The sequence below is a fragment of the Moschus berezovskii genome, chromosome 3 (genome assembly GCF_049115385.1).
Source record: "Moschus berezovskii isolate FMDL1 chromosome 3, NW_MosBer_1.0, whole genome shotgun sequence".
Lineage (NCBI taxonomy): Eukaryota > Metazoa > Chordata > Mammalia > Artiodactyla > Moschidae > Moschus > Moschus berezovskii.
The window spans coordinates 74,623,766-74,634,840 of NC_142462.1; the positions used below are offsets into that span (position 1 = coordinate 74,623,766).

The window sequence follows — 11,075 nt, forward strand, 5'->3', positions numbered from 1 at the left end:
CCAGGCAAGAACACTGGAGTGGGTTGCCATTTCCTTCTCCAGTGTGTGAAAGTGGAAAGTGAAAAGTGAAAGCGAAGTCACTCAGTCATGTCCGACCCTTAGTGACCCCATGGACTGCAGCCTACCAGGCTCCTCCATCCATGGGATTTTCTAGGCAAGAGTACTGGAGTGGCTTGCCATTGCCTTCTCCCTCCCGCTGTTGGTAGAGTACCTGAAATGTGGGAAATTAAACAACGAGCTTCTCCTTGTAATAATAACTTCTGGATCTGAGAAAGAGGTCCGCTGTCAATTCTGCCAGTAGTAAATTACCCGCCCGCGTCTCCCCCCATGGAGTTATAGTCCCTTTTTAGACCTCAAAAAGCAGAACTGCTTGTTTTTCTTTAAATATCACAAAGGAGGAAATCTTTTCTACTGTAGCAGCAAAGGCAGGAAGCTTCTGAAGTCCATTAAGAGAGCCCAGCATTTGGCTTTCAGACAGCCAAATAACCCCCCATACCTGCAGTGTGGTGCTAGGGATGGGGTGGGGGGAAGGGGAACAGAATTCCAAAGTGGTTCCAGAGAGGCCACCATGGATGGAACCCGCCTGCTGTCAGCCTTCCCAAGAGCTGGCGGGAAAGGGGAGTCCCAGTGCAGCCAGGCCCCTTGAAGGCCTTGGAGTCAACCACCCAATTCACAGCAGGGAAAACTGAGAATTCGAAGATGGGGAGCAGCCTTTGGGCTTGAAGCTGAATGGTGACCCGGTGCCCTGGAGCTGGGAAGCCTGGATTCCAGGCACAGCTGAACCTGTCATCAGCTCTGTGGCCTTGAGTGTAATAGGTCACATCCTTCCTGACGTGAGATGGTGGAGGGAACGTGTGGCATGGGCTCCTTCTCCACCTCATCTCGGTGGCGCACAGCCTAAAGGAAGGGGCCTGGTGGGGCACAGTAGTGTCCACTAGAGGGCAGCCAGGGAGGGCCTCCGTGACCTTAGAGTCAGGAGGTGAGGGAGGGAGCCAGGCAGGTGTCTAGGCAGGTGCATCCCTGGCAGAGGGAAGAGCAGGGGTAATGACCCTGAGAGGGGAGAGTGAGTGGCTGGCAATTTCCAGGTGCAGAGTTATGCAAGTGCATGCTTGTGTGTGTGTGTATGTGTGTGTGGTTATCTGTGTCTTGTTCACTCAAAGGTAGGTGTTTGTGCCCACAGGGAACATGCTGCAGACCTGCCTGTGAATGGTATGCTCTTCACACAGGGCTCTGCATTTCTGTGTGTGTGTTTGTGTGTGTGTGTGTGTGTGAGTGCAGGCATTCCTGTGTGTTGTTTATGCAAGGGTCTGTGTTTCTGCACACAGGGGACATATACCTACAGAGCCAGCTGTGAAAGGTATGCTGTACGTACAGGTCCGTGTACCTATGTATGTGTGTGTGTGTCCTCATGCCCATGTGTGGAGAGCTAGAGGGCCCCTGTAAGGCCCAGGCCCTTCCTCTCACGAGGTAAGACTCACCTCTGGCACTTGAGTAGAGGCGTGACAGGATCAGACTTGGCTTTCAAGGCCCACTGAGGGGGCCATCTCTGCCTGGGTCCCTGGCTGCCGCCCAAGGCCACTCCCACCCAGGCCTAGGACTAGGCTTAGCGGTGCCTCCAAAGCTCTGCTCAAAAGGCAGGAAGCACGGGGTACAAGGAGAGGGGACAGGGTGCAGCAGAGCTGGGGCAGGGTGATGATGTTGGGATCAGTCTGGGCAAGTAATTGTAGAAGAAAAACCCAGCGTCTCCCTGGATCAGAGATGCCGCTCAGAGGGCCTTATAAATAATGCTCTGAATAATTAAAAAGAGACTGCATTGCCCTCCTCCTGCTTCTGGAGAGGTGAACATTATTTAATCAAATAAATAAAACCGAAACCAGCATCTGCATGACTCCCACACTCAGGCTCTGTGAACCACTGGGACCCCGGAAGATACCTGAGCACCAGGAGTGGTTCAACTCAGCTGCTCAGCTCAGCCCTGGTGGGCATCCCAGCTTCTGGCCCCAGAGTCCAGCATCCTGGGCTTCCTATTTCTGAGCCCAGAGCACTCACTCTCCACAGGATGGGCGAGGGGGAATAGGGATCACCAGGCCCCCTCCACAATGAGATGGGTTTCTGGTGGGTCAGGGCTGTCTGTGTGGACGGCTCATTGGGCCCATTGTCCTCTGACATAACAAGGGGCCTCCACTGACCATTTGGGGGCAAGAAGAAGACTCTCGCTGATAGACTCCGGGAAGGGCTGCCAGTGTTGTTGGAACAGGCCTTCAAAAAGAATAGCAAAAGGCTATGCAAATTCAAGGTAGAATTATATCATGTAACTGAAAAATAGTAACAGGCTTCTGGGTGGCTAAGAAGGCAGCTGAAGTCCTAAATCAAGTGTCAAGTCCCCACTTGGCAGCAATGTTCCTCAGGGAAAAGGCGCTCTTCTGGGGAGTCTTAATTGGAGTCCTGTCCCAGCTGGGACTGACAGAGCCCATGAGATCTGGGCCCCCACCTTGGAGCTGGACTGAATGGTCACTGCCCCAGGCCCATCAGTGGCAGTGGTCTGGCCCAACTGCTGGCTAACTCGCCCCAAGACACCTTTAGGTGAAAGAGGCCAGGGGGACTCTTGGAGCCTAGAAGGTCAAGTTCTACCTACCAGGAGGATATGTGCCACCTCACCCGCAGGCTCTCCAGGTAACGGTCCGCCTTGATGAAAACCTGTGCACCACATTGTGTCCTGGCAGAGGCCCAGGGGGGAGAAATGGGATCTCCCCTCCTCCCCTACCTCTGTCTCTGTCCCTCTGTCTCTCTGACACACACACACACACACACACACACGCACACACACAGAGGAAAGAGGACATGCCTCCCTCCCAGCTCAGGGCTCCAGCCACCTTGCTGCACACAGCCTGCATGCAGAGCACTCTATCTCCCAGAATCTGTGACCTCCCCAGTCCCACAGCCAAAACCAACTGCTGGCACCCTGTGAATTAAGTCTTCCCAGACACTGAACTCCCAGGTAGAGCAGCAGGGATGCGCTGAGGCCTGCCTAAAATCCTGAAAGGGAGTCAGATTAAGCACTCTGAATGTGGTGGGGGCTGGAGAAGCACATTTATCCCCCTCTTCATCTGCTTAAATCAACAGAGCCGCCAAGAACTCTGTACCCCTGCCACAGAGCTGGTATCTGATCAGATAGTTGTTCTCCCTCTACCTGCCCTGGGAAGGATTATCTGGGAAAACTTTGCTTTAGAGTCTCTGTTGGCAGTGATGGTGGTGGTGGTAGTAAAAGTTGTCAGTTATGAAGCACTTTCTATGTGCCAGGCACTGACTTCCTCTTACCTATGACCTTCTACTTGAGCTAGGTGCCCTCGTTTGGATTTTACAGTCAAGGCAACCAAAGTTTCTGAAGTCAAGAAATTGGCTGAAGCTGCCACAGCTGGCAAGTGACGTGCTTACATTAGAATGTAATCCCTAGGCCATCCTGCCCCATCCCTGGCGCTCTAATCTTCCCTCCTCTCCTTCATTTCACCGCAGAGCACCTACCTCCATGTGACTTCCTATGACTTGATTTAATCATCCGTTTATGGCCTGCCTCCCGCCACAGGGTCTCAGATCCACAAAGGCAGTGATTCTCATTTCTTCTGTTCCCCAGGGCTACAATGGTGCCTGGCACACAATAGGCACTCGATAAATAGCAGCTGAATGTATAAGCAATATGTTATGAGAATGTTCCAGGCCTGGCTGCCTGTGCCCCAGGTCCCTGTGATCCATGTTGAAAGGAGACATGTCCAAAGGGAGGCAGGAACAGTTCTCCTGAGAATTATGTGGGATATTGTAGATGTAGCATCTCAAGGACCACAGTCTGCATCTATTGGCATCCCCGGGTGATTCCTGGGCATGCTAGTTTGAGCAGCTCGGCTAAGGGATCCAGCTAGATTCATCGTGTGATGAGGAGACAATAAACTCGGAGTGAGTCTGCACTTCGGCTTTGGACGCTGGCCTTGAATCTGTAAGGTCGGACCCTGGTGGCCTTCTTGGCTTCCCCTTCCCGTCGGCAATCTTGGCTCCTTCTTCCCCTCTTCATCTCCTGCCGGAGGGAAAAAGTTCCGCCAAACCGCTGAGGAATCTCTGACGTAACAACCCCCTGCCGATATCTACCCTCCTTCCTGACTCCAGAGCGACCAACCCGGTCTCGCCCCCTCGACTAGCTGACCATTCACAATCTCGCGTTCCCGAGCTTTGCCTTATTTAGGCCTGTCCAGGTTATATGATGTCACTTCCTGCCCGAAGACATAAAAACCGCACTCTGCCTTTGTTCGGGGCAGAACTCCTCATGGCCATTCTTGCGGTCAGTGGCTTCTCCCTGAGAGCACACTGCTATTAAAGCCTGTTATTTTTCTTCAGGGTCTGGGCTATTTTTCCTTACAGCCTACGGCGCCTGTACTTTAGACCTTACAGAATCTACTCCTAGACCCCGTCACTTGCTGCCAGGACCCCCTTGGGAAAGGCTCGTCACCTTCAGTTTCCTAATCTCCAAGGAGTGAATAGGTCTCAACATCTACTCTACAGTTTGTCACAAAGCAGGCAGAGGATGAGGGGGAGGGACACACTCTGCAGACTTTGCAGACCAGGGCCCCAGACTTGCCCATTTGCAAAACACATTAGAGTTGGCTACCTGAAATCTCTGATCTGAGGTGAATTTTGGGAAGAGATTTGAAAACACTGTTTTGTTTTGTTTTTTTCCTAGTGGAAACACTTTTTTTCTAACATAAAACTTTTTATTTTGTAGATTCACACGCAGATATAGGAAATAATACAGAGAGATTTGTGTACGTTTTAATGACAGCATAATGGTAGCATCTTTCAAAACACAGTATCACAACCACAAAGTTGTCACAACCAGAAGACTGTTGGAAATAAAGCAGCTCCTATGAAGAAATCAATCTGAAACCTACTCAGAAGTCCAGCCTCTGTCTTTTTTATACAACCCGCTGCTCTCGTGCATCTTCTCCCCGTTTTACTGGTAGTTATGTGTGTGTGAGTTTCTGTGTGTGTTTGTGTGTGTGACTGTGCATGCAAGCAAATTCCACAAAATTTAATCACGCGTTCTGTTTCTGAATGCCAACACTTTAAAAATGATTTGTGCAAACAGAGGCTTCTCAGCCTTTTGGGTGGCCCTGGTTACATTTACTTTTATCCTCAGCAAAATAAAAGGTGGATTAAGAAAATAGAGTAAACAGGATTAAAGATAGGAGGAACTATTTAACCAAGTTCAGGACAAACAGCTTTAAACAGCAAATTCACTGACCTCAGGCCGTGAAATTTTAGCCATTTCTGCCTCCTATTTGCCACCCTACAGGGTTTCCTTTCTGGGTTTCATGTACCCAGCAAACCCAAAGAGAAAAGGATACTTGACCTTCCAGAGGCTGGACCTCTCCGTGCCTTTGTCTTGGTCTATCTCTCTTTGCACATCTGTGTCTCTCTCTTGGTTCTGTGGCCCAGACCCTCTGCTTCATCCTCTCCCAAATCTAACCCCTGCCAGCAGCATCTACGTTCAAAACATCACGTCTCAGAAGCAAAATAGGGAGACCCCCCATGGAGCATTTGTTGACCATCCTCTTGGCGTTTCTGTGCTTTGATGATTACCACACAGATAAACCCCAGCCATAAAGCTAACATGTGACCTGACTCCATGATGTGCAACCCCAGCTTCTCCCTGGGAGGGAGGGTCTGTCTGATGAGATTATGAAACTCCTGATGGGAAGGGCCTGGGAAAAGAGGGTAGATATATGGGGAACTGCAGCAGTGGGAGACGCAGCAAGATCCGCAGCCAGAATGGAGGGCAAACTGTACACGGGAGAGGACTACAAGACAGAGTTCAACCCCCAGGACTACTTAAAGACCTACTATGCCTTTGATTCAGGCACCGTAGCTGAAAACGCCATCTTGAAATTCAACCTGAATAATCTCTTTGAAACTTTCTCTCCAGGTGAGTGTCTGGTCTCCATCTCAGGGAGACGATGGGGCTGCGCCTTACAGGAAGGGCTCTTGGTGGCAGGGGACCTGTCCTCTGGGACACCTCTCACCTAGGATGCTGCAAAAGCAGCCCACCTGTGAATCCATGAGGACCGTTGCTGGGTGGCCACTCAGTGGAACCCAAGCACTGGCCTTTGCAGCCCAGGAACCAGGCCTGAATCTTTGACAGTCTGTCTCAGTTTCTTGCGCTGGGAACTGAGAAGGTACCTCCTGAACTGTGGGGCTCATAGACTCATGCTGGAAGGGATAGAAGACAATAGATATGAACATACTGCTTGTCTCCCCTTCAGTAACCTAAAAGCAGCTTTATAGCCTGGGTTTATGAGCCCCCTTTGGAGAAGGCAATGGCAAGTCACTCCACTACTCTTGCCTAGAAAATCCCATGGACGGTAGAGCCTGGTAGGCTGCAGTCCATGGGGTCGCTACGAGTCAGACATGACTGAGCGACTTCACTTTCACTTTTCACTTTCACACATTGAAGAAGGAAATGGTAACCCAGTCCAGTGTTCTTGCCTGGAGAATCCCAGGGACGGGGGAGCCTGGTGGGCTGCAATCCATGGGGTCGCTACGAGTCAGACATGACTGAGCGATTTCACTTTCACTTTTCACTCTCACATATTGGAGAAAGAAACGGCAACCCACTCCAGTGTTCTTGCCTGGAGAATCCCAGCGACGGGGGAGCCTGGTGGGCTGCCGTCTATGGGGTCACACAGAGTCGGACACAACTGAAGTGACTTAGCAGCAGCAGCAGCAGCAGCATGAGCCCCCTTAAAAACCTGATGAAAGATCTGGTATATACACAACACAGAAACACTCCTAATCTTTTACACAAAATTAAGAGGGTTCATGGGTACCCAAAGCCAAACCACAGAGCTCAGATTACAAATTTCTGCTCTGAGGTGTCAGGCTGGGAGGAATAGGCAGAGATTATCACCCATAATAAGTGATATTGAGTTCTTCTGTGCACACAAGGGGAGGCTGAGGTGGAAGACACCAGGGTGGCCAGCCGAAGTCAGACCACCTGTCAGTGGCAGCAGAAAATCTCAAAATCAGTTCATGCAGGGCTGTCTTGCATAGTTGGTCAGGGAGTGCACTGAACAACGAGGGGGTTACTCAGTCAATCAACAAACCTTGCCCTCTATATTCGATGTCAAGAAAGGGATCAAGCAAGGTCCACAGAAATGCAGACAAATGAAAACTTAAGGCTCACAGAGAAATCTTAGGAGACTCTGGAGGAAGGACTGGGGTTAAGCCTTGGAAAATGGACTGGTTTCAATGGAGGAGGATGGAGGGAGGAAGCAGGGAGAGGAGGGTGATGTATTATATTGCTCTTCCCCCAACTCAGCACAAGAGCCTCTTGCCTTCTGCGATCAGTTGAGCCAGTTTTGGACCCACTGGCTCAGCTCCCATCCTTTATCAGAAGCTCTGTCCTTGCAGCAAGGAGGTGGGAGGGGGCGCTGTGGGGTCACTCTCAGCATTGCTTTAAAGCCAGAGTCAGAAGACTTGCCAATACACCAGCTTCTACCAAGAACTCAATCTGAAAGCTGCCCAGAAGGGCAGGACTTGTCCTACCAGAGCTCCAGCAGCAACCCTGAGGCAGCAGGGGACCCAGCGTGTGCCAGCCTGTGTCCCACCCTCCTCTCCCACCCTCCTGAGCCCCAGGCATAGGGCTTAGACTCCTCACACAGTCCAGGTTCTGCCCAAGGCAGGGTTGGCTCCCCTGGGATCACCCTGGGGAAAGGGCACAGCCTGGCGTCTCCATCCACCACAACTGGCATGCAGTTGGGTGTCTGTCCCCCTCACCTGGAACACGCTCTCTCCTGCAGGAGGCGTGGGAGGCGACATCCTGATCGACGTCGGCACAGGCCCCACCATCTACCAGCTGCTCTCGGCCTGCGAGGCCTTCCGGGAGATCATCGTGTCAGACTACTCGGAGCTCAACCTCCGGGAGGTGGACAAGTGGCTGAAGAAGGAGCCCGGGGCCTATGACTGGTCCCCAGCCGTGCAATACGTGTGTGAGCTCGAGGGAGACAGGTATCCACAGTCACCACCTTCTCCCCACCCCCCAGGCCGGAGGCCGAGCCTGCAACCCTGCGCCACGGACCATCTCCCTCTAGGTTGTTCCGAACCCACTTGGGTCTCTGGCCCAGAGCACCTCCCTCCCTTTGAGTGAGTCCCACCTCCAGCCTCAGAGTTGCCTGTGCTCGACGCTTCAGTTGCCTGATTTGCTCTCCATGTCTTGCATCCCACCCATGCTGTGGGACCTAACTCAGTCCCTCCTCCTCCTGGAAGCTCCCCTGACTGCTCTAGCACACGCAGATCCCTTTCCTCTCAAACCTAGTGGTTCAGCGTCCACTGTACCTGGTGTTCGAGGGGCACTTGTGATGGGAAGAGACGGACTTCCTGGAATCTCCCACATCTGTCTTCTCAGCACTGCTACCAAGTCCCAGAGACCAAGAGCACTCACGCTCTCCAGAAACTCTCCCCATCCAGTTCACAGAGAGGGATCCACAAACCAGAGTCCAGGAAACCAAGGCCCAGACCTGGAGAGTTACCTCTAGGCCACCTTAGAGCAGGACAAGGACCAGACTTTAAATTCCTGCCCCATCTCTTGGCCATGGGGGCCTGACCCAATTACAGACAGGGGCAGCCTGAAGTGGAACAGGGCCTCAGGGTCTCTGAGCACAGGTCTGCATCAACCCAGCCTGGGCTTCACACATTCTTGCCATCATTCACAGAGAGCATCCTGACAGTCAGGTCACTTCCAGATACTGGGAATAGCACAGTGAATAAAGTCTGTGCCCCACGGAGCTCATATTCTAGAAGAGAGGACAACGTCACCAAAATAGATGGAGGTAGGGATTCAGGGAAAAACAAGTGTTCTGGAGAAGATTCTCTAGCTGCAGGGGCCTACAGAAGTACGGGAGCTGTGTTAGGTGGAGGGTGTCTTTCTCACCTTGAGCCATCATACAAAACGCCATAGATGCAGTGGCTTGAAAAAAGATGCTCATTTCTCACATTCTGGAGGCTGGGAGCTCAGCATCAGTACTTGAACGTGGTGAGGGTGCTCTTCCGGGCCTGTAGATGCCATCTTCCTGGCCATGTCCTGTGAAGAAGGAGAGGGAGAGTCAGCTGGTTCTCTAGTCTTTTTGTAAAAGGCACAAATCACATCATGAGTGGCCCCACCAACATGATCTCATTTACCTCTATTTACCTGCCAAAGGCTTCATCTCCAAATACATCCACATATGCGTTAGGGCTTCAGCATATGAATATGATGGGGATTCAGTTCAGTCCCCAGCAGATGACAAGAGAAACCTCTCCTCTAAGAAAGAACACTTCCAGGAACTCCCTGGGAGATGTGAGGGAGAAAGGATGAGACGATCTGGAAAAGAGGGTGAGTCAGGGAAGAGAGAGTCAGGCAGAGGGGATGACAAGGGCAAAGGCCCAGTTGTGGGAAAGAGCTGGTTTAAAGAAAGATATTTCCAGGGTCAGGGGCTACAGGGAGGAGGAATGGACATATATTGCATAATGGGTACACAGTTTCAGCATGGTTGATAACAAGTTTTGGAAGCAGACAATAGTGATCTTTGCACACATTGTGAATGCAATTAATGCCCCTGGATTGTACAAAGGGATTGAAATGGCAGGTTTTTGTTATATGTCTTTTACAACTTAAAATAATAATGCAATATGCTAAAGTTGAGTTTTTCAAAAGAAAGACAGTAAAAAGGAGGAAGAGGAAGAAAGAGGAATCAGATGTGAAATGCACTGTCACCTATCAGCTGTGTGGCCTTGAACAAATCACTCAACCTCTGTGTGCCTCCATTTCCTCATCTATATAATGGGAGAAATATGATCTTCCTCATAGGCCCATGGGAAGCCCACCCTGGGGAGGGGGGGATGCTGTCCTAATTGTCATTGTCACTTCATTGACCCTCCCTCACAGAAGCAAGTGGCAGGAGAAGGAGGCCCGGCTCCGAAGGACAGTCACGCGGTTACTGACGTGTGACGTGAACCAGCCCCGTCCTCTGGGGTCGGCCCAGGTGCCTGCAGCAGACTGCGTGCTGACCCTGCTGGCCCTGGAGTGCGCCTGCCGTGACGTGGACGCCTACCGGGCAGCCATCCGGAACCTGGTCGGTCTTCTGAAGCCAGGCGGGCACTTGGTCACCGCGGTGGCCCTGCGCTGCCATGACTACATGGTGGGCTCCAGGAAGTTCTTTGGCGTCTGGCTGGAGAAGGAGACAGTGGAGAAGGCCTTGCAGGAGGCCGGCTGCCAGGTGCTAAAGAGTCAGTACAGCCCTATCAGCTACTCAGAGGCCTACTGCCTCAACGAAGGCAACTATTTTGTGGTTGCCCGCAAGGGCCCCGGGGCCTAAGGCCAGTCTGGCAGACAGGGCCTGCCCAGAGGGAAAAGTCAGAGTCCCAAAGTCTAGTAAGTCTGGAGCCCCCTACTGCAGAGTCAGCCTGAACACCATCCCTTCATTCTCAGTACTATGTCCCAAGGTCATACTTAATAAACAGGGTCTCCTGCCCCCAACCCAGGGATCTGTCTCCCACACCCCTTTCCTGCACCAAATATCCTGCACCAAAAATCAGAAAAATAAACTGGTCCAGCTACATGTTGTCTTGATTTGGGTCTCCCACCCCCTGATGCAGACCCTGAGACAAGGATTTGAGAGCAAATAAATCACGTCAGAGAGGATTCCAGGAAACACCAACAGGAATTAAGGAAGCAAAGAAGGTAGGCAAGTGGGCAGGCAATGAAGATGGGCCACCAAGGCCATCACCATGGTGGGAACTGGAATCACCTGTCAGGATGTCACCCATCCTAGAGAGCAGGGACATTTATTCAGCAACTCCCAGAGGGTTGGTTCAGGGGTACTGCATCAACTGGATAGCATTTCCAGTCTGGCAATTTGTGGGTATGAGGGGAAGATAGGCTCAGGCAAAGACCTGAAGGGCTGGTCCCTGGAAGTTAAGCGCAGGCCAAGGGGATGGGAAGAGCCTCCAGGAGCATGTGCCGCTCACACACACAGCCCATGAGCTGAAGCGTGGGG

General features: G+C 51.8%; 1 protein-coding gene across 1 annotated transcript; it reads left to right on the forward strand.

Annotated features, from left to right (window-relative positions):
- Positions 1 to 5,724: 5,724 nt before the first annotated feature.
- On the forward strand, positions 5,725 to 10,511 carry LOC148778354 (indolethylamine N-methyltransferase-like). The gene is made up of 3 exons (XM_088832339.1): positions 5,725 to 5,968; positions 7,842 to 8,049; positions 9,965 to 10,511. Exons 1-3 carry the CDS (start codon positions 5,725 to 5,727, stop codon positions 10,392 to 10,394), a joined length of 882 nt encoding a protein of 293 aa, XP_088688465.1. The 3' UTR covers positions 10,395 to 10,511.
- Positions 10,512 to 11,075: the final 564 nt, after the last annotated feature.

Coding starts and splice junctions, on each gene's coding strand:
- LOC148778354 (XM_088832339.1), top strand. CDS start 5,725: ATGAAACTCCTGATGGGAAGGGCCTGGGAAAAGAGGGTAGATATATGG. Junction 5,969..7,841: donor CTTTGAAACTTTCTCTCCAG/GTGAGTGTCTGG, acceptor TCTCTCCTGCAG/GAGGCGTGGGAGGCGACATC. Junction 8,050..9,964: donor TGTGAGCTCGAGGGAGACAG/GTATCCACAGTC, acceptor CCTCCCTCACAG/AAGCAAGTGGCAGGAGAAGG.